The sequence below is a fragment of the Mesoplodon densirostris genome, chromosome 16 (assembly GCF_025265405.1).
Source record: "Mesoplodon densirostris isolate mMesDen1 chromosome 16, mMesDen1 primary haplotype, whole genome shotgun sequence".
NCBI lineage: Eukaryota > Metazoa > Chordata > Mammalia > Artiodactyla > Ziphiidae > Mesoplodon > Mesoplodon densirostris.
This window is the reverse complement of record NC_082676.1, coordinates 43,588,204-43,612,606: the sequence shown is the minus strand read 5'-3', so window position 1 is coordinate 43,612,606 and position 24,403 is coordinate 43,588,204. Positions and strand designations below refer to the sequence as shown.

Here is a 24,403-nt window from a genome sequence, read left to right as displayed (position 1 = left end):
GCTGCCTGCTCTCAAGGACACCTTAGAGGCGGACATGCAGAGAGACAAGAGTGGAGAAGAGGTAAAAGTCCCATTGCCTGGAGGAGGGAGCACTATCAGAGCAAGGGCTGAAGACGAGGCAGTTGCCAACAGGCCCAACCAGCTCTCAAGCCTGCCTAGGGGGCCCCAGCGTACTTCAGCGGGTGGGGTGTCCTTCAAGGTCAGCCACAGGACGGACATCTCCTAAGGCGGTACATGGAAGCTCTGCTTGGGTGCTGACCCTCAGGAGGGAACTCATCAAACTGATCCTCTCCTTCTGACTTCACCTTTAGGGAAGGTCAACCAAGTCCCTGCTTCCACCATAGTCCCTTTACCCAGCAAAAATGACAGTCCTTTGTCTCAAATATTGGGCAGGAATCATATGACTCTAGGACAAGACCTGAAAGTGAGCGCCTGTGGACTTCCCTGGCAGTCCAGTGGTCAGGACTATGAACTTCCACTGCAGGGGGCGTGGGTTCGATCCCTGGTTGGGGAACTAAGATCCTGAAAAAAAGAAAGTGAGCACCTGTTGCAGTGCCAACTCGTGGTGTGAAGTAGATACTCTAAGGAGGAGGATGGCTCGGGAGACCTCAAAATCCAGATTCTACTTGGACAATCTCAAGTGAGCCGGGGGTGGGGTGGGGAAGGAATTGTTCTGGCTGAGCTGGAGTAGAGGGATGACAGAAACAAAGGTCCAGTGCCAAATGGAGACCTGGCTTGTAGTGAGAGCGTGCGAGGGGCAAAACACACACAAAAAAAGAGATAAAATGTTAACAAGCAGATTCAGAACCGCTGAAACAGAGGGCCAACTATAAAGTTATACGTGTGGGTTTTTGACGGGTCAGACGGTTGGTGTCCCTAACCTCCGCATTGTTCAAGGGTCAACTGTATTTGCTCTGGCTAGAACCTTCAGTACAGTGTTGAATAACAACAGTGAAAGCAGGCATCCTTGTCATGTTCCTGATCTTAAGGGGAAAGCTTTCCGTCTTTCAATATGATGTTAGCTGTGGGTTTTTCATAAATAGCCTTCATCATGTTGAGAAATATTCTCTTTATTCCTACTTTTCTGAGAGTTTTTATCATAGAAAGATGTTGGATTTGTGAAATGCCTCTTCCACACCGTTTGAGATAGTTATGCAGTTTTGTTTCCTTCATTCTGCTAATGTGATATGTTACACTGATTGAATTTCCTTTTTCTTTCTTTCTTTTTTTTTTCTTGGCTGCGCTGCGCAGATTGTGGGATTTTAGTTCCCTGACCAGAGATTGAACCCGGGCCTTCGGCAGTGGGAGTACGGAGTCCTAACCAATGGACTGCCAGGGAATTTCCAGATTTTCTTATGTTTAACCACCCTGGAATCCCTGGGACAAATCCTACTTGGTCGTGGTGAATAATTCTTTAAATATGTTATTGGATTCAATTTGCTTGATATCTTATTGAGGATTTTTGCATCTATATTCATGTGGGAAATTGGTCTGTAATCTTATTTTCTTGTGATGTCATTGTCTGGCTTTGGCATTAGGGTAATGCTGGCCTCATAGGATGAGCTGGGGACTGCTCCTTCTTCTTCAGTTTTTTGGAAGAGCTTAAGAACAGTTAGTGTTGGGCTTCCCTGGTGGCGCAGTGGTTGGGAGCCCGCCTGCCGATGCACGGGACACGGGTTCGTGCCCTGGTCCAGAAAGATCCCACATGCCACGGAGCGGCTGGGTCCGTGAGCCATGGCCGCTGAGCCTGCGTGTCCGAAGCCTGTGCTCCGCAACGGGAGAGGCCACAACAGTGAGAGGCCCGCATACCACACACACACAAAAAAGAACAATTAGTGTTAACTTTTCTTTAAATGTTTGGTAGAATTCACCTGTGAAGCCATCTGGTCTAGGACTTTTCTTTGTTGGGAGGTTTTTGATTACTGATTCAATCTCTTGTTATAGGCCTGTTGGGATTTTCTGTTTCTTCTCGAGTTGGTTTAGGTAATTTTTGTGTTTCAAGGAATTCGTCCATTTCTTCTAGGTTTCTAATTTGTTGGTGTGCAATTGTTCAGAATATTCTCTTATAAACCCTTTTTATCTCAAAAAGCTCAGTAATAATGTCCCCATTTTCACTTTTTTTTAATGACTATGTTCTTAGCTGTATTTTATTTATTTACTTACTTATTTATTTATTTATTTATTTATTTATTTATTTAATGACTGCGTTGGGTCATCCTTGCTGGGCGCAGGCTTTTCTCTAGTTGTGGTGACTGGGTGCTACTCTTCATTGTGGTGCTCAGCCTTCTTATTGCAGTGGCTTCTCTTGTTGTAGAGCATGGGGTCTAGGTGCCTGGGCTTCAGTAGTTGTGGCTCGTGGGCTCTAGAGCGCAGGCTCAGTAGTTGTGGTGCATGGGCTTAGTTGCTCCACGGCATGTGGGATCTTCCCGGACCAGGGCTCGAACCCGTGTCCCCTGCAGTGGCAGGCGAATTCTCAACCACTGCGCCACCAGGGAAGCCCCCCATTTTCACTTCTGATTTCAGTTATTTGCAGCTTTCTCTTTTTCCTTTCTAAGTATGTGGTATATTATGAATGTTATGTCCACTCAAAACTCGTCTATTAAATTCTAATGCTGAATGTGGTGGTATTAGGGGTTGGGGGCCTTTGGGAGGTGATTAAGTCATAAGGGCAAAGCCCTCACGAATGGGGTATGTGCCCTTATAAAAGAGGTTCCAGAGAAATCCCTGGCTCCTTACACATGAGATAATGAGAGTCTGCGACCTAGAGGAGGCCCCTCACCTAGTCATGGTGGCACTTTGATCTTGGACTTCCAGTCTCTAAAACTGTGAGAAATAAGTTTCCATTGTTTATAAGCTACCCAGTCTGTGGTATTTTGTTATAGCAGCCTGACCAGACTAAGAAAGTCTAGCTAAAACTTTGTTAATATTGTCGAGCTTTTCAAAGAACCAACTTTTGTTTTGTTTTTTTTTTTTGGCTGCATTGGGTCTTGGTTGCTGCACGCGGGCTTTCTCTAGTTGCGGCGAGCGGGGGCTACTCTTTGTTGCAGTGCGTGGGCTTCTCATTGCGGTGGCTTCTCTTGTTGCGGAGGACGAGCCCTAGGCGCACAGGCTTCAGTAGTTGTGGCTCACAGGCTCAGTAGTTGTGGCTTGCAGGCTCTAGAGCACAGGCTCAGTAGTTGTGGCACATGGGCTTAGTTGCTCTGCGACATGTGGGATCTTCCCCGACCAGTGCTTGAACCCGTGTCCCCTGCATTGGCAGGTAGATTCTTAACCACTGCACCACCAGGGAAGCCTGACTAGTGTCCTTATATCTTCCCACCAGCAGTGTACAAGGGCTCCAATTTCTCTACATCCTTGCCAACACTTGCTGTTTTCTGTTTTTTGATAGTAGCCATCCTAATGGGTGTGATGTGGTATCTCACTGTAGTTTTGATTTACATTTCTCTATTGATTAGTGATGGTGAGCATCTTTTCATGTGCTTATTGGCAATCTGTATGTCTTTGTAAAAATATCTATTCAACTCCTTTGCCCATTTTTTTTTTAATGTATTTTGGCTTTTTTTTTTTTTTTGGCTGTGTCGGGTCTTTGTTGTGGTGTGTGGGCTCTACATCACATGCAGGCTTCTCTCTATTTGTGGCGTGAGGGCTTAGTTGCCCTGCGGCACGTGGGATCTTAGTTCCCCAACCAGGGATCAAACCTGCATCCCCTGCATTGGAAGGCGGATTCTTAGCCACTGGACCACCAGGGAAGTCCCCTTTGCCCATTTTTGAATCAAGTTGTTTGTTTGTTTGTTTGTTTTTTTTCTTTTTGCGGTATGTGGGCCTCTCACTGTTGTGGCCTCTCCCGTTGCGGAGCACAGGCTCCGGATGCGCAGGCCCAGCGGCCATGGCTCACGGGCCCAGCCGCTCCGCGGCATATGGGATCCTCCCAGACCGGGGCACGAACCCGTATCCCCTGCATCGGCAGGCGGACTCTTAACCACTGCGCCACCAGGGAGGCCCTGTTTGTTTGTTTTAATTGTGGTTGAGTTGTAGGAGTTCTTAGTATATTCTGGATATTAACTCATCAGATATATGATTTGCAAATATTTTCTCCCATATTTTCTCTGTGGGTTGCCTTTTTACTCTTTTGCTATGCCTGTTGATGCACAAAATTCTTAAAACTTCATCGAGTGCAAATCTATTTTTTCCTTTGTTGCCTGTGCCTTTGGTGTCATATCCAAGAAATCATTGCTAAATCCAACGTAATGCAGTTTTCCCCTACGTTTTCTTCTAAGAGTTTTATAGTTTTAGATTTTACATTTAGGTCATGGATCAATTTTAGTTCATTTTTTTAAAAATATTTATTTATTTATTTGGTTGCACCAGGTCTTAGTTGTGGCAGGTGGGCTCCTTAATTGCAGCTCCAGGGCTCCTTAATTGCGACTCACCCGTTCCTTACTTACAGCATGTGGGATCTAGTTCCCTGACAAGGGATTGAACCCGGGCCCCCTGCATTGGGAGCACGGAGTCTTATCCACTGTGCCACCAGGGAAGTCCCTAGTTCATTTTTGTATAAAGTGTTAGGTAAGGGTCCAACTTCATTCTTTTGCATATGGATATCCAGTTTTCCCAGCACCATTTATTGAAGACTGTCTTTTGCCCATTGAGTGGTCTTGACACCCTTGTTGAAAGTCACTGGACTATATTTGCAAGTGTTTATTTCTGGACTCTATTCATTGTCCATATGTCTGTCTTTATGCCAGTGATCTTTCAACACACTGTTTTGATTACTGTAGATTTGTAGGAAGTTTTGAAATCAAAAGGCTTGAGACCTCCAACTTTGTTCATCTTTTTCAGGATTGCTTGGCTATTCAGGGTCCCATGGGATTCCATTATGAATTTTACGATGGGATTTTCTATTTCTGTTAAATATGTCATTGGGATTTTGAGAAAGATTGCATCAAACCTATAGATCACTTAGAGTCCACAAACATGGGATGTCTTTTCATTTATTTATGTCTTTAATTTCTTTCAGCAATGTTTGATAGTTTTAATGGTATAAATCTTTTGCCTCTTTGGTTAATTCTTAAATATTTTATTCTCTTTGGTGCTATTATAAATGGAATTATTTTCTTAATTTCCTTTCTGGATTGTTCATTGTTAGTATATAGAAACGCAACTGAATTTTTGTGTGTTGCTTTGTAGGTTGCTACTTTGCTGAATTTGTTTATAAGGTTTAACAGATTTTTTGTGGAATCTTTAGTGTTTTCCACATATACGATCATAACATCTGTGAACAGAGATAATTTTATTTCTTCTTTTCCAATTTGAATGACTTTTCTTTTTTTCTTGCCTGATTGCTCTGGTTAGGACTTCCAGTACTATGTTGAATAAAAGTGGCAAGAGTGAGCCATCCTTATCTTGTTCTTTATCTTAGAGGAAAAACTTTCTTTCACCATTGAGTATGATGTTTGCTGTGTATATGTTTTCATATACGGCTTTTATTATATTGAGTTAGTTTCCTTCTATTCCTAGTCTGTTGAGTATTTTTATCATGAAAGGGTGTTGAATTTTGACAAATGCTTTTTCTGCATCAATTGAGATATTCATGTGGTTTTCTTTCCCCTTCATTCTGTTAATGTGGTATAGTACACTGACTGATTTTTGTATGTTGAACCATTCTTGCATTCTAGGGGAAAGTTCCACTCGGTCATGATATATAATCCTTTTAATGTTGTTAGTTTTAAAACTGTGGCATATTGTACTTTTTTTTTTTTAAAGAAAAGATTTCTTGAAGGAATGGTCAGCAGTGTCAGGAACCTCAGAGAGGTCAAGTAGGGGAAGGACTGAAGGGGATTTTGTTATTAAGAGGTTTTTTGTTAACTTGTACTTGAATGTTCTTAGCAGCACTATTCATAATAGCCAAAAAGTATAAACAATTCAAATTTCCATCAACTCATGAATGTGGTATATCCATGCAATGGAGTATTATTCAGCCATAAAGAGGAGTGGAGTTCTGATACATGCTACAACATGGATGAATGAAGTGAAAGAAGCCAGGCACGAAAGGCCATATACTATGTGATTCCATTTATATGAAAGTTAAGTAGACAAGTCCACAGAGACAGGAAGTAGATTAGTAGTTTCCGGGGGTTTGGGGAAGATGTTTGGATCAGGTTGGGAGCTTGAAGAAGGTGTGAAATCTTTGGATTAGCTCCCCTCAGGAGAGGGCAGGAAAAGTTGAGCAAGAATAAGTGAAAAACTAAATGTTTGGCTGAGCTTATAAGCCCAACCTTGTACATTCAGATGGCCGCAGGAGTTCGTAAGAGATCAGGGTAACTGAGAACAAGCTGATGATTTTTCAGAATTACTGTGGGCAATGTGGTAGCTGCTGCTGAGCCAGGGTAGGCTGGAAGGACCATTAAGTTTTCAAGAATGGGAAGAAGTTAAATCCCACAAATATTTTAATAGACTAGTGTGCCTTCAGCACAGCACCTGGCACATGTAGAAAACGCTTATTTGTTAAAAATAAAAGAATAATCAATTTTGGGGAAGGGTATCAACTTTACTGAGGTATAATTCACATACCATACAATTCACTTACATTGGTCAGTTGATTTTTTTTTTTTTTTTTGGCCATGCCACACAGGTTTCGGGATCTTAGAACCCCGACCAGGGATCAAACCCGGCCCTGGCAGTGAAAGTGCCCAGTCCTAATCACTGGACTGCCAGGGAGTTCCTGGTCAGTTGAATTTTGACAGGGGTGCTAATACAATTCAATTGGATACAGTCATCTCTACAAATGGTAATGAGACAAATGCATTTCCACATGGAGAAGATATGAAGTTGAGACCTTTCCTCACACTATATACAAAAATTAACTCACATCCTAGTGGGTATAAAGTAATTTCTCATTTTGGCTTTGCTTTGCTGTTCCCTAATGACTAATGATATTGAACATATTTTTATGTGCTTATTGGCCATTTATATATCTTCTTTGGAGAAATGCCTATTCAGATATTTTGTCCATTTTTAATTGGGTTATTTGTCTTTTCTATTATTGAGTTTTAAAGGTTCTTTTTATATTCTGTGTATGAGACCCATATCAGGTATATGATTTACACATACCTGTTTTGTGTTTCTTTTCACTTCCTTTGTTTTTTTTTTTTTTTTTTTTGCGGTACACGGGCCTCTCACCGTTGTGGCCTCTCCTGTTGGGGAGCCCAGGCTCCAGATGCGCAGGCTCAGCGGCCATGGCTCACGGGCCCAGCCACTCCGCGGCATGCAGGATCCTCCTGGACCAGGGCACGAACCCGCGTCCCCCGCATCGGCAGGCAGACTCTCAACCACTGCGCCACCAGGGAAGCCCTTTTCGCTTCCTTTGAAGGGCAAGTTTCGTGTGGACTTCTTTTTAGCATGATGAAATGTTCTCAAATTGATTGTGGTAATGATTGCACAACTCTGTGAACATACTAAAAACCGTTAAACTGAACACTTTAAAATGTTGTGTTTTATGGCATGTGAATTATGGCTCAATAGAGCTGTTATAAAATAACAAATGCTGGAGAGGGTATGAGAAAAGGAAACCCTCCTACACTGTTGGTGGGAATGTAAGTTGGTGCAGCCACTACCGAAAACAGTGTAGAGTTTCCTCAGAAAACTAAAAATAGAATTACCATATGATCCAGCAATCCCACTCCTGGGCATATACCCAGACAACACTATAGTTCAAAAAGATATTTCGCAGTGGTTAAGAATCCGCCTGCCAATGCAGGGGACATGGGTTTGATCCCTGGTCCGGGAAGATCCCACATGCCACGGAGCAAATAAGCCAGTGTGCCACAACTACTGAGCCTATGCTCTAGAGCCCGTGAGCCACAACTACTGAAGCCTGTGCGCCTAGAGCCCGTGCTTGGCAACAAGAGAAGCCACCGCAATGAGAAGCCCCATGCACCACAACAAAGAGTAGCCACCGCTCACCACAACTAGAGAAAGCCCGTGTGCAGCAACGAAGACCCAACGCAGCCAAAAATTTTAAAATAAAATAAATAAATAAATTTATTTTAAAAAAAAAAAGAAAAAATCACGTGTTAAAAAAAAAAAAAAGTTTGGCGGCAAGGGAGCTGCTCTGCTATGTACAAAACCCTGGCCCAGAAGCAGGTCGTCTACGAATGATCTAGCACAGGTTCCCCACAAATGTGTGGTACGTGATGGGCAAGGGGGTGGCTGCCTTTCCAGCCGTGCCCTGTGTCCCTGTATGAAGGGCTCTTCACACCGGACCCCGGTCCTGTGAAGTCTACCAACTTTGTGATTGCTGAACATGTCAGTGCAATCTTGGTGCTTCAACAGGACAGTAATCACCCACTCTGGACTCCATTGGCTGCTAAATGAACAGTCATTGCTCCTCTCCCTTCTTCCTTAGTTATGGACCCTAATATATTGTTCAGAAGACAACAGGAGCAGTGAAGTGGGCCCTGCCCCAATCCCCAAGGGATGTTTAAAGATTAGTATAAGAGCCAATAAGACCACCTCATTCCCTTTTGCCAGGTACTTGCTTCCTCAGCATCCCTTGCAGCTTTGAGTATAAAATGCAAGAATAAAGACGTAAATTGAGGTAAGAACTGGTAAGCAAGAAGAAACCAGGACTTGATGATTTGGGAAATTCTCAGCCTCTCTAGATTGCAAAAGAGGCTAAAATTAGGAGATTCACTGTTAGGAAAACATGCTTTAGAGAGAAAGCCTAGGGTGTGGTTGAACAAACTTTTGCTACTGCCTGGAAAGGATCAGAAGGCCAGAGTATCCTGTTAAGAGTGCTCTTTAAGAGATTAGGCACATGGCTCATGGATCCCTCCAGATATTTCAGCAGAAGCCAGGAATAGAGATGGGATTATCTAAGAAAGAGGACTCTCTTGTCCAGTGAAGTGTCCTGTGACATACACAGGAGTCCCACAAAGTTCTTTAGGATGTTATATCAGCAAAAACTCTGCCAGCAAGGACTAAAAGGAACAAGAGAGGGGGAAATTAAAGAAAGCTCTAAAAGCTCTCTCAAAATATTAGGAAATATGCTAATATGCTTATATGTTACTCAGCTACAAACATGTGCTACCCTTCAAGAAAAAGGAGTGGTGACTGTGAGGACGGAGGTGCAGGTCCAGAGGTGCAGGTGCAGAGGGTAGAGCTGAGAGCCATGGAGGATTATTTCCAGGCCTTGAAACCTAATGGAGTTTGCTAGGCTGGATTTCAAAATTGCTTGGAACCAGTGACTCCTTTTCTCTTTCCATTTTCTTCCTTTTTTTTTTTTAATTGAAGTATAGTTGATTTACAATATAGTGTTATCCATTTTCTTCCTTTTATTTATTTGTTTGTTTGTTTATTTATATTTTTTGGCCACACCACACAACTTGTGGGATCTTAGTTCCCCAACCAGGGATCAAAACCAGGCCCATGGTAGTGAAAGTGCCGAGTCTTAACCACTGGACTGCCAGGGAATTCCCATTTTCTTCCTTTTTAAGTTGAAATGTCTGTAACTGTTATACTGTACCTAAACCAGCATTTTACTTTAGAAAGTGAGTAGCTAATTTATTTCTTGAATTTTTGTGTGTGAACTCATTTAATCCTCAGCACAGGTTCATGGATGGAGAGGAATTTTACCCCAGGATGGATCATACCCAGAATCTCAGTCATACCCATTTTAGATGATGAGATATGGGACTTTTGAGCTGATGAGATTTAGATGAAATTTTGAACTTGAGTTGATGCTGTAATGAGTTGAGACTTTGGGGGACCTTGGGATCAAGTGAATGTATGTTGCATGTGGGATGGACATAAATCTTTGAGAGCCAGACAGAATGTAGTAAGCTGAATAATAATCCTTGGAACTTGTAACTATGTTACTTTATCATGATAAATAGGAACTTTGCAGACGTGATTCAGTTAAGGATATTGAGACGGGATTAGCTTGGTTTATGCAGGTGGATCCAGTGTAATCACAAGGGTCCTTATAGGGAGGCAGAAAGGTCAGTCAGAAGATGTGACAATGCAAATGAACCTATCTGTGAAACAGAAATAGAATCAGGGACATAGAGAACAGACTGGTGGTTGCCAAGGGGGCAGGGGGTGGGAGAGGATTGGACTGGGAGTTTGGGATTAGCACATGCAAACTGGTATACATGGAATGGATAAACAACAAGGCCCTACTGTATAGCACAGGGAACTATATTCAGTATCCTGTGATAAACCATAATGGAAAAGAGAAAGAATGTATATATATGTATAACTGAGTCACTTTGCTGTACAGTAGTAATTAACACATTGTAATTCAACTACACATCGATAAAAAATAAATGTAAAAAAAGATGTGACAGTGGAAGCAGAGGGTCAAAGAGAGATTTGACAATTTTACATTGCTGGCCTTGAAAATGGAGGAAGGGTCGTAAGCCAAGGAATGCACGCGGCCTCTAGAAACTGGAACAGACAAGGAAACAGATTTTTCTCTAGTCTCTGGAAGAAGCATGGCCCTGCTAAGGTTTGATTTTGTCTCAATAAAACCCACTTCAGGGACTTCCCCAGTGGCGCAGTGGTTAAGAATCCGCCTGCCCGTGCAGGGGACATGGGTTTGAGCCCTGGTCCGGGAAGATCCCACATGCCACGGAGCAACTAAGCTGTGTGCCACAACTACTGAGTCTGCGCTCTAGAGCCCTCGAGCCACAACTACTGAGCCTGTGTGCTGCAGCTACTGAAGCCTGCGTGCCTAGATCCCATGCTCCGCAACAAGAGAAGCCCCCGCAATGAGAAGCCCACATGCCACAACTAGAGAAGGCCTGTGTGCAGAAACGAAGACCCAACGCAGCCAAAAATAAATTTAAAAAATTTAAAAACCCACTTCAGACTTCTGACTTCAAGAATTATAAAATAGTGTTTATGTTATTTTAAGCCATGAAGTTTGTGGTACTTTGTTACAGCAATAGAAAATCAATACAAGTTCACACTGAGCTTTGGTATAAACAGCTTCTGAGATTAAAAACACAGTAGACAAGAGGAAAGTATGTAGCCAGTCTGTAGCAGAACAGAAAGATGCAGATATGGGGAGTAGCTCAGTCATGTATGGACAGAGTCTGGGAGGAAAGCTGCACAAACTCTTGCCCTTCCTGAGATAGGACAGGCCATTCCTTCTGGTCAGGCCAGGCTCCTGAGTGGGAAGCCCAGCGAGGCTGACTGCAATTCAGTTAAGGAGGAACTTTTAACAGGATTGTCTGGAAAGAGTCCCCATTTAGACTGGGGTGTGCCCCCTCAATGGAGGCGGTAGAGATGGAGGGAGGCATCGCAGCAACTTCCTGCCTCCCTCTATTCCAGTTCTCCGTGTGCTAAATGTATTAGTTATTTTAATCCTGTCTGCTATTGGATGGCTGAGGCCCTCCTTCATTTCGGAGACTAGATTTTAGGCATTCTCTGGATTAGCACTTTTTTTTTTTTTTTTTTTTTTTACTCTTAACACTTTTGTTTCTGTTTGACCCCTCTGGGTTTCTTTAATTTTTTATTTTTAAAAATTGAAGTATAGTTGATTTACAATATTGTGTTAGTTTCAGGTGTACAGCAAAGTGAGTGATTCAGTTATATATATATGTGTATATATATACACATATATATATGTATATATTTTTTTTCCCCAGAGTCTTTTCCATTATAGGATATTACAAGTTACTGCATATAGTTCCCTGTGCTATACAATAAGTCCTTGTTGTTTATCTACAGATCAGCACTTCTGACTCTAAATGTGCACAAGAATAACCTGGTGAGTTTGTTAAGCTGCAGATTCTGAATCAGTAGGTCAGGGTAGGGGCCCAGGGAGGCTGATGTTGCTCATCTGCAGCAACTTTGTGTAACAAGGTTCTAAAGATCAGTGACTCTCAAACCTGAGCACACGTCAGCATCACCTGAAGGACCTGTTAACACAGACTGCTGGGCCCACCCAGAATGTGATTCAGTAGGTCTCAGTGGGGACTGAACATTTTTTAAACAAGTTTGAAGATGATGATGATGATAATAATCAGGAACCACACTCTGAGAACCACCACTCTAGAAGATTCTATGTGTGACCCACAGCTTTCACCCTTTTGGGAATTTGGTGTAGTGTCCCCACTGCTGGAGTTTTGGTTCTTTAGTTTACAAAGTCTTCTCATTGCTCCCACAGTCGCTCAGGAGGAGTTATTCATTCTTCTTTGTGTTTAGCTTGCTTATCTTTGTTGTTAAGAAACGTCTAAAATTTATGTTTAATTAGCAGGATTTTGGTGAGATTTGTATAGACGAGGCCTCTGCATCTCTGCTGGCTCTGGGGACCACCGTTATGGAATACTTACTATGTCCTAGTCCTGGCCTCGGTCTCTTTGCAGCCTCAGTGAGACCATCCCTCCCTTGACTGCAGCACGGGCAGGCCCCTCTGGCACCACCTGTCCGTGGCCCTCACCTCACGGTTAGTGTCTGGGAATTTGTACATTACTCTTCAGGGTGGAGGAAGCGTCTTCTTTACCTGTGTATGCAGCTCACCTAGTGCCTGGCATCACATGCTAGCCAGATGACTGACTTTACCACCAGATACACCATTCCCCTCAGAGGGTACAGGACCCTGATGGTCTGGGGAAGGGTGGGTTAAGCAAGGGGACAATGTGAGCAGGGCAGCCTAGGGAGGACACTGGAAGGAAGGGGGATGGATGGGGCCGACTGGGTTAACCCAGCCCGTCAGCTCCCACCAGGGCTCCAAGGAAGCCAGTCCCGCCAAGACACCCAAGGCAGGAAGTCACTGTGAGGCCTGCGGTTAAGGGGGTGGGGCCTGTGCAGGGTGGAGACTCTGATGCGCATCCCTCCACCCTTCCCCATCCCTGACGCTAGCCATGCTTGTCCAGTTCCTTCACTTCCTCTATGGCCCCTAACTGCATCCCCACCGACTGAGGCAGACAAGCTGGGCAGGAAACACACACAGCCTCCTCTTGGGCCCACTTTATTTGGGAGAGGCATGGGGAGGGCTCTAGGCCTGCTGCGCCCCTAGGAGAGCTCGCACCTGGCCAATCTGCCAGTCGACACTGGAGCGCGCGGTGCCCCCCAGGGCTGCGTACTGCTCCACGCTGTGTCCGTAGTCCCACACGTGGCTCACATCTGCCGAGAACAGGGGGCTGGGGGGAAAGGAGGAGGTGGGCCGGGCTGGCCTGGTGGAAGGCAGCAGAGGGAGGGGAGGGGAGGGGAGGGGAGCGCACCTGATGGTCTGTAGCTCCTGCAGCGACAGCTGGTTGAGGGCGACCCCTTTGGTCTCGGCCATGAACACGGCTTTCCCAGAGGCCTCGTGGGCCTGGCGGAATGGCATCTGGGGGTGCGGGGTGGGGGGAGAGCGGTACTGACGCAGGCTTCCTGAGCTCCCTGTTCTGCTGGGGGTGCCGGCGCTCCCCCTGTGCCATGACCACCGCCACCCCCAGCCTGAGGAACATCGCTGTCCCCTCGCCCCTCCACCCTGGCTGCCCCACACTTACCCCTTTGCGGACCAGGTAGTAGGCGAGGTCAGTGGCCAGCATGTCAGGACTAAGAGCCCGTGCCATGTTCTCACGGTGAATCTGGGGACAGCAGGCCAGGCGAGTGTGAATCTGGGGGGCCCTTGGTCCTGGAGCTGCCAGCCTAAGGCCTACCCCCCCTCAGCCAGGAAGTCCCTTGCCTTGGGCAGATCCCCTCTTACCCACCCTCTTCTGCTTTCTCTGCTTGAACCATCATTTCATAATTATTGATAATTATTAGCTGTGCTACTGGAGTTGCCTCCATATCTTTAGCATCAGAAGCAGCTGGAGGATTTATAATGAATACAGATCTCTGTGGCCTAAGCCCGAGTCTCTGATTCAGCAGGTCTGCAGGGGGGCCTAGGATTGCAGGTCTGTCAAGTGCTCAGGTGATACTGATGCTGCTGATCTCGGGAGGACACTTTGAGAACCGCTGCTTTAGAGACACATCCTGAACTATTTAGGAATGAAATGATGAGGGGGATTTGCTTAAAAACAACAGTGGAGGGGGTAGTGGGTACAGACAGCTGAAGCAAGAATGGCCATGGGTTGACTGTTGTTTAAGCCGAGTGTTGGTACGTAAGGGTTCATGATACAGCCTCTCAACTGTTGTATACTGAAATTTCCCATAGTAAATGGTTAAAGAAGAAATCTGGCCAGGCCAGCTGATGGGGATCCTTGAGTCTAACCCACTTCCATTCTACTGCAGTGTGTCTCTTCGCTCTTCCCAGGGCAGGAACAAGCACATGCCCCCTCCCTCTGCCCTACGGCCTCTGGACCCACCCACGCTTGCCTCCTCTCAAGATCACCCTCCTGGCATCCCAGCCCTGAGTTTAGGGGCCTCGGGGAGAAGAGGCGTGTCTTGCCTGCAGTGTAGAGATGACGCCAGTGGCCACCTGGAGGACGGCGCTCATGGTGTTGGACACTTCAAACACGGCTTCCTTGTCCTCCTGGGAGGCACGTGGCAGGAGGTGAGGGCCCAGTAGCCCGGTCCCCAGTGAGGCCTCCCCACTGCCTTCCACTGGGAACACTCAGCACCTTGTACACCCCGAACCAAGGGAGAGGAGAGCACTCCCAGGGCTGGGTGCGCAGGACAGGAGGTGGCAGTTCTGTGGGGCCCCTGCCCAGATGAGCCAGGACCCCGAGAATTGGTATGCAGTGTATATGCAACTGGGTCCCCAGCCTCGCACCTGTAAGTCCTTGTTGTAGGTGCTCGGAAGTCCCTTGAGTGTCATCAGGAGCCCAGCACACTGAAGGGACAGGGAGGAAGGATCAGGAGGCTAGACCACGGACCCTGTCCTGGACGTTCCCTCGGGACCCTCCAGGTCAGCGCAGAGGCCTTACCCCAACTCCCTGCCCTGCTTACCCGCCCAAACACTCGCCCGGCCTTGCTCCGGATCAGCTCCAGGCTGTCTGGGTTTTTCTTCTGGGGCATCAGGCTGCTTCCGGTGCTGGAGACAGAGATGCCGGGGCTGAAGGGGCTCCGGTGCCCCTTGGCTGGTCTGCTGGGCAGCTCTGCCCGGGGGTTGGGGTGAGGAGGAAAGAAGCCATGCTGGTGGGCGCAGAGCTGGGGGAGGGCAGGTGCAGCCTTACCTGTAGGCATCTGAGAGCTGCACCAAGTTGAATTCCTTGGTGCCATAGAGGATGAGATCCTCGGCCATCCTGCTGAGGTGGGTCATGCACAGCGAAGCCCAGAACAGGAACTCAGCTTGTGGGAGGAAAGGGAGAGCAGGCTGTCTGATCACCAGGCCTCGCCCCTTACCCAGCCTGGAGAAGGTCCGGTGGGCCATACGGGGCTGGCAGGAAGCTGGAGAGGAGGCAGGGTGGGGGGACGAAGGCAGCACGCACTGCAGGGGACTGGCCCTGGAGGGCGGGCGGGCTAGCGCCCAGGACTCACCCACAAAGTCTCGCTCACTGGTGGCATCCATGCTGTTGAGAGTGATGGCCCCAAAGTTCAGTTCTGGCCAATTCGGGAAGGGGAAGGCAATAGGGTTGGGCTGGAGGGCGAGGAGGGGCCTTCTCCCCACCCCAACCCCCTAACCAGGCTGCCCAGCGCCCCCCCCAACGACCCACTCTCAGGGAGGAGGAGTAGGGAGGGGCAGGAGGTTGGGAAGGTCTTTGGTACAGGTCCCAGGAGGGAGGCGGGAGCCCTGAGTCTCCCCGGTACCATGCACCTCTCCCATGGCCTCCCCTTGCCTCTCTAGCCTCACTGTCCATAGATAATAGACCAGAGTTTTACCCGGACCCCTGCCCTCTCTAAGTGTGTGTCTGCGAGACCTGGCAGGTGCTGAGGGTGGTCTCCTGGGAAAGGAGGGGCAGGGTGCCTCACCTGCTCGGAGCAGCTCCCGGTCCACACCCAGAGGGTTGCCTGCGATGGCCCCGCTGCAGAGATGGGAGGGGTTCTGAGTGACCGGGGCTCCCGGCAGGCAGGCCCTGGCATGTACTTGCATGCACACCTGTGATGAGCTCTGGTTGCCAGGGCTGCAGCCTGGTCGGCTTGGGTGCCAGACAGTTGTCCCCACGCGGGGGAAGCGGCACGATGTGAGCAGCTGGCTGGCTCTCTGGAGAGCTCTGGCCTGGCTGTGACACACTCATCGCCCCCATCTTAGAGACAGCTGAGGGTCCATTTGTGGTCCCCCTCCCACCGTGGCTAGGGAGGCTGATTGCCTGGCTTCTGTCACCCTCTGCCCTTCCTGGCCCCTCCTCTTCTCTTGAAGCCCAAGGACCACGCTGAGTATGTGGCAGCAGCCCCATCCTTGGAGCACTGGGCCTCACTCACCTCCCCAGGGGCAGGACGTTGATCCGCTTCTGCACCTCCAGCAGCCTCTCAGAGTCTCTGGTCAGTGCCACAGCATGGCTGTGGGAAGCCAGGAGGCAGGAGGGTCAGGGCAGCCTGGGCTGGGCCCCTCCCCTCTACCACGCCCCTCCATCACTGCCCACTCACCTCAGGATCCAGTGGCTCCAGCGGATGGGCTGAGCCCTCTGCAGGTGTGTGTACCCTGGAAAGAGGATGTCACGTTCCCTGTGGGGGAAGAGTAGGGGCAGGGAGCCTGAGGGGCTCAGGAGGTTCAGGCGAGGCCTGCCTGGGACCCTGGGACCCTGCAGGCCTGGGCCCCTGTAGGGAAGAGCAGGGCAGGCTCACCAAGGATCTGCCCGCACAAGGGACCAAGTGATCTCCTGGGGACAAACATGGTGTAAGGGAAGGGTTGGGAGGTGGGGCATTGTAACTGGGCCATGGCTGTGGAGCATCCAGAGGGTGAGCGTAGGACCAAGGAGAGATTACACCTTCAGCTGGGGCCTCTGCACCTTGGCAGCAGATCTGGGCAGGGGCCAGGGCAGGAGGGGAGGTGCACGGCAGGTACCACCTGGCAGTGAGAGGCCGAGTTTGTGAGCATGAGAGGAACTCCAGAGGAGCCCAGAATAGCTGGGGGCACTTTAAAGTAGGCAGGGCAGTGGCAGAGGTGCTGTGAGTGACAGTTCTAATTTTTTTAAATAAACAGCTTTATTGAGGTATGATTCACATACAAATCACCCATTTAGAGTGTACATAAAGTGTACAACCATCACCCCAAGAAAGAAACCCTGGGACCTCCCTGATGGTGCAGTGGTTAAGAATCCGCCTGCCAATGCAGGGGACATGGGTTCGATCCCTGGTCTGGGAAGATCCCACCTGTCGCAGAGCAACTAAGCCCGTGCGCCACAACTATTGAGCCCACGTGCTGCAACTACTGAAGCCCGCACGCCTAGAGTCCGTGCTCCGCAACAAGCGAAGCCACAGCAGTGAGAAGCCCGCTCACTGCGTGCACCAATGAAGACCCAACGCAGACAAAAAAAAAAGGAAAGAGACCCTGTACTCATTAGCAGTCACTCCCTAACCCTCCCAACACCCACCCTGCCCCGAGGATGACAGTTTGGGGGCCCTTGTTTTCCCCCAGTGAAGTCAGTGAAACAGGGGTCACAGGGAGCTGGGGAAGAGGAGGGGTCAACCCTGTCTCTGACATCAAATAGAGACTTCTCAGCAGTCATGTCACAGAAGCCAAAGCTTGGGATGAGGCCAGCGGGAGGCAGCCCTCAGCTCTGTCCATTGCCCGCCATGCTGTGTGGGGACGGGGGACATGGGGCACAGGCAGGCCAAGGAGTGACTCTCTGGTTGTCCCGGGCAAGCCAGCCCCTTTCCTCAGGCTTCGGGCCATCTGCCCAGTGCCTTAGCCTCTGGCCTGTGAACCCTCAAAGGGTGAGCTCCCCCTGCCTGCTGAGCGGGGCTGGCTGGGGGTCGGGGAGCTGCAAGAAATCCCCGCTCCTGGCCGCTCTGCCTCCCTCAGTCCAGGAGTTCCGGGCTGCACCCCCGTACCCCAGAGCCTGCCCCCCTACCCTCATCACCCCTGCCACCTAGGTCTGGCATTCAGGCTGCCTGTCTCGGGGGAGCAGAGACCCTGGCTGCCCTCGTGCCCCTCTCTGCCACCTGGTGTTCCATGCACTCACGCCTCTGCCCGATCCACCATGGTTCTGATGAGCTCCCGGAGGAGGGCAGAGAGCGTGGAGCAGTTCTGCCGCATCCACAGCCTGAGGTCCGTGACCACCTGTTGGGAGGAGGATGTGGCACTCAGGGACCACAGATGTGCTGCCTCCCTGGGGAGCCAGGACCGCTGCTGAGCCCCAGCTCTGCTGCCTGGACCCCCCAAGGTTGGGAAGGCCCAGGGCGGGGAGCCGGGCGGGCTGGCGGCACCTGGTCGTTCCGACTTCGTCCTGTGTGCAGCTTCCCTGCGGTTTCACCAATGAGCTCCTGGGGGTGGAGGGAGGCACGCAGTTGGGGTCTGCCTGCTTGTGGCCCAGTGGGGTCAGCCCAGGCCACAGCCTCCCCAGCCTGTGGCCCTCCCTCCCTGCCCCGGGGTCCCCTGGTTCTGCCCGCTCTCTGCCATCTCTGCTAAGGCCTCCTGCTCTGAGGTCCCAGTGATGAAGGGAACAGAATGATGGCGCTTATGCTCAAAGTGGCCCAGAGAGGGGAGGGGCAGGGGTGGGGGGTGAGGTGGGGGGGTGGCCTCACCTTCAGACGCCGCTCATTGGCCGTATGGATGTCCTCATCATTGGGGTTTAGTTTGAAGGTGCCCTGGGCCCACTCCTCAGCTACCTGCAGCAGATAGCAGCAACACGGGGGTCAGGAGGGCAGGCATCAGCAGTTGAGTCCTGGCAGCGCTCCACCCCCGAGGAGCATCACAGGCCAAGAGCACGTTTGCTCAGGAGCCACAGGACCGCAGGGGCATTAAGGGATGAAGAGAGACAGTCAGCACAGCATGTGGTTAAAGGGCACCTCTCTAGGCATATGATCACTACGAGGGGAGATGACAGGCTTGGGATGATACCGCAGCCTGCACTCGCTCGGGGATTTGGTGAAAGCCTGGGACCACAGGGAGGGACGCTGGGTTGGGCCTGGGGGTGTGGAGAGTACCTTGTCCAGGCCCTGGAGTATCTGGTCCATCTCGGTCTTGGTGAGGAGCCCCGCCTTCTCCAGGCCCCGGCTGTAGGCCTTGCTGCCCAGCACGTCCACCTCCCAGAGGTGCTGGTCATAGGTGATGGACGAGTTGAACTTCTCCATGATGGGGTCCACTGCGCCCACAAACCGGCCACCCCACAGCTTCCCGCTCTGGCCGGGAGGGCACGAGCAATTAGTCTCCTCCCCGCTTGAGAACAGTACCTCCCACAAAGGGCCCTCAGGAGAGTTGTCAAATCTGGCGGCAGTGGTAGCCAGCGGGCAGGGTTATTCTCACTGGACAGATAAGGAAACTGAGGCTCAGAGAGGGTTAGGAACTTGCCCAGATTCACTCAGGGAGTGAATGTGGGAACTTGGCTGGACACTGAAGTTAGGTTCTTTCCCACCATGGAGCGCTGCTCCAGGGAGATGGTGGCAGGCACCCCTGAGACCACAGCAGAACTTCTGGGACCCTTCCTGCCACTGACCAAAGTGAGAAGTCACTCTGGAATCCAGCTCTGATGTACCAGGGATAATGACAATAATACTGGCTAACATACGTCGCATTCTCACTGTCTGGCAGGCACCATTATTTGCTTGCCACGCAGACAGCAACGCTGTGAACTGGGTACCAATACTATCCTGCTACAGACAGGAAAAACTGAGGCACAGAGCAGATCTGTACCTTGCCCTTGCTGAGAGCGGCAGAGCCCAGACTGCACCTCGGCAGCCGGAAGTCGAAGCCCTGCTCTAAACCCACACGCCACCAGGACCTCTCTGCTGGCTCTGCTGTTCTGAACATTTGCTGCAGGGACAGGTGAGGAGGCACTTGAGGGGCCCCATCAGTCTCAAATTACCTGCATCTCCCTCCCCCAGCTTGGGGTGGGGCCTAAGGTCCCAACCCCCAACTCCTCTGGAGAGCACCCCGGACACACCTGTTATCATTGGCCTTCTAGGAGGTCACTAGCTGACCCTCTGCCCCCCAGGAGCCAAGGGCAGAGGAATGGGACAGAGACACCTCTGTTTTGAAAGAGGGCATAGGTCAGGGCATGGGACAGATGGGGGAGGGAGTGCAGAACCCCTGAGGGGTAGTCCTAGTGCCCAGTGAGCCAAGGACAGGAGGGGAGTGGTCCGGGGTGGAGATGGGAATGTTACTTCGCTGGCATCTTTTCTGTGGAAGGGGTCTACAGTGGCCACTGGGGACATATGTTCTCCTCTGTCTCCCTGCAATGTCCCAGACCTCAGCCACCTGGTCATAGGGGTGTTATATGACCTCTCTAACCTTCAGGGTTGTCCCTTTATAAAATAGGAATAATAATAGCATCTATCTGATGGAGTTGTTAGATTAAGCTATTAGATTAAGCTAACTGCATACATAGCACAGTGCCTGGTACTCAGTAAGTTCTAAGTATTGCTAGGGGAGGGGCGAGGGCTGCCAGGGTCAGGGTGTGCCTTAGCTCCACTCCTCACTCCTCGGTGCACCCCCGGGACCTCCACCGTGCTCTGGCCCCAGGCTGTGAGCTGACCCCTCAGTGCCCAGCAGCCTTCGCTGCCAGAGGACTCTGCCCTGCAGATGTAGCCTCTGCCCCCACTCAGCCTCTTGAGCTGGACCTGCCCCTTACCCCCTGCTGCCCCGCCAAGCCTAGATCTCCAGCAAAGCACCACGTGGGGCCCTGGTCCTGGCCACTGGGGCCAGAGGGCCAGGGCCAGCCAGTCAGGATGGGGAGGCAGGCTGCCCTTCAGCCAGGGGCCTGGCATCACCTCCCCCAGCAGGCCCCTGGACTCGCTTCGTGGGTTGTTAGTAATAACAACTATTTAACAAGTGGGGCCGCAGCCAAACCAATTAGTGCCAACCCACAGGATGGCCTGGGGAAAGCAGAGGTCTCCTGGCGCCCTGGTTTCCTGAAGGCAGTCCACTCCGCATTGGGGCCAAGCTCCTACCCTGCTGGCAGTCTTAAAAGGACCCCAGGAGGATGTTAGAGTGATGTGCCACCACCTGGGCACTGAGCGGGGGCGAGGTGGTGGGAGAGGGCACTGCTGTGAGCCAGGGCACATCTGGGCCAGAAGGATCCCTTTGGGGCAAGGGGACAGGGACACTGATTCAGGCTGGGATGAAAGAGCAACAGCCAATTTAGAACACACGGGAAATACCGGCGTTGTCCCTCTTAGTGTCATTAGCCACGATTTATTGAGCACCTACTATTGCTTCGCCCTGTGCCAGGCATTCTCTAGATGCTCTTACACCCTCCTATGAGGTTACCCCTATTTTACAAGTGAGGAAAGACGTTCAGGGAGGTCGAGTGACTGCTTCAGAAGCCAAGTCTGTTTGGCTCCAAAGTCCCGGCCCTGCCACAGGCCCTCCACCACGACCCAGAAGCTAGCAGGTCAGACAGTCTTAACCCATTTATCAATAAAACCTGAGGCCCAGAGAGGAAGTGACTAGCCAGCTAATGGGGGCCAGGAGGGACTGGAACCCACACCTCCTGCTTCCCAGGCCCAGGGTTCCCTTCTCTGGCATCAAGCAAACAGCCCCTTTTACCTGAAGGGTTCAAAGCAATGACCTCATGATCCAGTACCTTACAGAGAAGGCAGACAGCTAACATTATCCCCATCTGCTGGGTAAGTCAACTGAGGCCCAGGGAAAGGAACCTGTACCTCAGACTCCTGCCACTAAGTCAGAAAACCCAGAAGTCCTCTGGCTCTGAGGGAGAGAGGCCAATGAGACAGGAAGCCACCAGGTCCTGGGGTCACACGGCACGGTCCCCTACGTCCTGGCTCTTAGCACACGCAAGAGTCCTGTGGACTCTGCTACACAGGGACAGCTGCTATGGTAGGAGAGGGGCACAAGATGGGGACTGACAGGAGGACGGGGGGCGGGGGGTGGGAAGGAAGGAATGAAGAGGTGAGGGTGCTGAATGAGTGGGCCGCACCTTTCCCGCCCGGCCTAGATCACGGTCAGGTCAGGGCCACCTTCCCCAGCAGTGTGGGTTGGTGCGTTTGCCACAAAGGCTGCCTGGGGAGGGGTGAGGGACGGGGGAGAGCAGATGGTGGTGGGGACACTGGGAAGTCGGGGCAAAGCTCTCTTTAGGGCTCTGGCAGGTGCGCCAGGGGGTACCCACTGCCTGGAGCCAGCGAGGACAATGACCAGGAGGGTGGAGGGCGACAGGTCTGTCTCGGAGAGGTCGCGTGCGCAGGTCACTGTCCCGGCTGGCGCCCAGGGCGCCCCTCCCCCTCGTTTGGAGGCTTGGAGGACAGGCGTCCTCGAGGTCCCACTCACCTCCGATGCCATGCTGGGCGGTTCCTTGCCGTCCGGGAGCCTAGGTCCTCCGGGTCTGGAAGACAGGGCAGGACTGACGACCTCGTGGGCCACCGGGCGGTGTCCCCCGGGCGGGGCCGGCTCCGGGTTGGGGCACTGCCTTTGGCGGAGCGCAGCCTGTGGCGGAGGCGGACGTGGGCAGCGCCTAGCGCGCTCGCGCGGGTCCTCTGCGTCCTCCCCTCCCGTCAGTCCCGCCAGTCCCGCCCGTCCAGCCTGTCCAGCCACCGAGCACTTACCACCGCCTGGCCGCGCAGTGAGTCTCCCCACAGTCGCGGGGCTGGACTTTTCTGGTCGGGAGAGCGTCAACAGCAGCCCAGCTCTGACCCTGCCTCCTATCGGCGGCCGCACCAATCCCAGGCAGCCCGGCCCGGTGGGCGTTGCCTCCGCCCTCCAACCCCGGCTGTGGGCGGAGCCGTCTCCGGAGCGGCTTTGGGCTGAGCGGCCCTAGGGAGGCGGCAGTGCTCAAGGCTGCAGACTGCTCCGGGCACTGGAGGGAGACCTGGGCTAGGGATAGAGGTAAAGACACTGGGCTGGGCCTCGCGGGCTCACAGGAGACACAAGGTGAAAAGCCACGCCCGATCATTCGTTCATTCAACAAACACGTACCCGCACCTCCTATGTGGTAGGTACAGAGCTAGACACTGAGGAAAAGGAAATGAGCATAAGAAATGATGCTTGCCTCAAGAAGGTCTAACAAAGCATGGATAAGGTGTGCAGGGGGCACAGAGGGCAGCGCAGAGTGAGGCGTCCATCTTGGGGTACTCAGGGAAGGGTTCCCTGACACGATTAATTAACTAATTATTCAACAAAATAGACAGCCTGGGTTCTGGCCTCAGGGGCCATTGAACTTCTGCCAGGAAGTCCCACATTCTGGGGGAGATGTCCCCTGAGTTGAGTCTTGGAAGATAAAAGGGAGTTAGCTCAGCAAAAAAGGGGATTAGAACATTCCCTGCGCCGGGGTCGGGGGTGGGGGTGGGGGTCAGCCTGGGCAAAGTCCGGGAGGCCAAAGGCCAGAAAGTGAATGGCCTGCTTGCAGAACAGGAAACCAAGAGTGGCTATAACAAAGGGTCAGGGGCTTTAGAATGGAGGTGGGGAGGAGAGGTGGGAAGTAGGTTGGGGTAAGATTGTAAAGGGCCTTGAATGTCAAACGAGAGGGTTTGGTCTTGATAGGACCTATGGTCCTCCCATAGGTCATAGGGAGCCAACAGATGTTAAAAATTGAGGGAGCCAAAATTTTTTTAGAAAGATACTTCTGGCAACAGTATTGAGGATGGAATGGAGGGGAGAAGGGACCAGTAGCTGGGATACCTCGTGGGTTGAAGGTTTTTAGCCCTCACTCAGGAGTGGAATTACTTGGAGTTCCTAGGATGCATCAGGCTGTTGCAAGCTTTCCTAAATGGTCCTCCCTGTGCCTGGAAAGCCTTCCCTCACTGTCTGTCTTGCTACTCCCACTCACCTGTCAGTATTCGAGCGAAGCATCATCAATGTTGGGAAGACTCCCTGCTGGTCCAGGTGTCCAGCTCTGGGCTCCCATGCGATCCTGGAGAAGCATCTAGCAGTCTTTCCCTGAATTGGGAGCACTGTAGTTGTGGCTTCTGGGTCTTCTTCCCCAACCAACTGTGGGCTCCTTGGAAGCAAGGCCTCATCCTCTTTATCTCTGTTACCCCCGAACCTCTCCTGTCTTCTCCCACAAAAGCCCCAGAACAGGGTTGCAGCAGGCCCCTAGGTGGGCAGGGAAGCCCTTGAGACCAGCTGTGAGCTATGTGGTCCTGACAACTGAGAGAGTGCTGTGGCAAACCCCTGGGATCTACCTGCTAGTGTCTGAGGCCTGACATCCCCTCCTGGGAGGTCAAGTGTCAAAGCCAGAGGTACTTTGCAAATATGAGGTCACATTCTTGAATACCCAGCAACATACAGGGATCAAACCCTTTGGCAAATGAATTGAGGCTGGAAAGGGTGTTGGGGAAGTGTTAAAAAATGCTCACAGTCTCACTGTTAAAAGCCTCGTGAATCTGGATATGTATGGATGTGTGTGTGTGTGTGTGTGTGTGTGTGTACGTATATGTACATATATACGATGTATGTATCAGCTTTATTGAGATT

General features: G+C 51.0%; 2 protein-coding genes across 9 annotated transcripts in view; one reads left to right on the top strand and one right to left on the bottom strand.

Moving 5' to 3' along the window:
• Positions 1 to 24,403, top strand: part of CRCP (CGRP receptor component) — an 84,288-nt gene that overhangs the window by 7,401 nt on the left and 52,484 nt on the right. The gene's annotated exons all lie outside the window — the stretch shown is intronic.
• Positions 12,958 to 22,611, bottom strand: ASL (argininosuccinate lyase). Of its 6 annotated transcripts, none has more exons than XM_060079449.1 (17): positions 22,537 to 22,611; positions 22,262 to 22,316; positions 18,964 to 19,158; positions 18,562 to 18,645; positions 18,244 to 18,300; positions 18,000 to 18,097; positions 16,462 to 16,539; positions 16,297 to 16,374; positions 15,847 to 15,899; positions 15,415 to 15,477; positions 15,111 to 15,225; positions 14,884 to 14,968; positions 14,708 to 14,767; positions 14,384 to 14,467; positions 13,500 to 13,580; positions 13,230 to 13,336; positions 12,958 to 13,148 (listed from the first exon to the last, which is right to left on the bottom strand). In XM_060079449.1, exons 2-17 carry the CDS (start codon positions 22,271 to 22,273, stop codon positions 13,004 to 13,006), a joined length of 1,395 nt encoding a protein of 464 aa, XP_059935432.1. In that variant the 5' UTR covers positions 22,274 to 22,316; positions 22,537 to 22,611; the 3' UTR covers positions 12,958 to 13,003. The 6 variants fall into 6 exon arrangements, with proteins under 6 accessions (XP_059935432.1, XP_059935434.1, XP_059935431.1 ...); XM_060079451.1 differs by having other exon boundaries at positions 18,964 to 19,074; XM_060079448.1 differs by having other exon boundaries at positions 22,262 to 22,417; positions 22,537 to 22,583.

What these genes read in the sequence shown, in the direction of transcription:
- ASL (XM_060079449.1), bottom strand. An exon ending in ATGGTGGATCGGGCAGAGGC is followed by an intron (nt 16,540 to 17,999) that starts GTGAGTGCATGG and finishes CTTCCCCCACAG; the next exon opens with GGAACGTGACATCCTCTTTC. An exon ending in CAGTGAGCGAGACTTTGTGG is followed by an intron (nt 15,226 to 15,414) that starts GTGAGTCCTGGG and finishes TCCTCCCACAAG; the next exon opens with CTGAGTTCCTGTTCTGGGCT.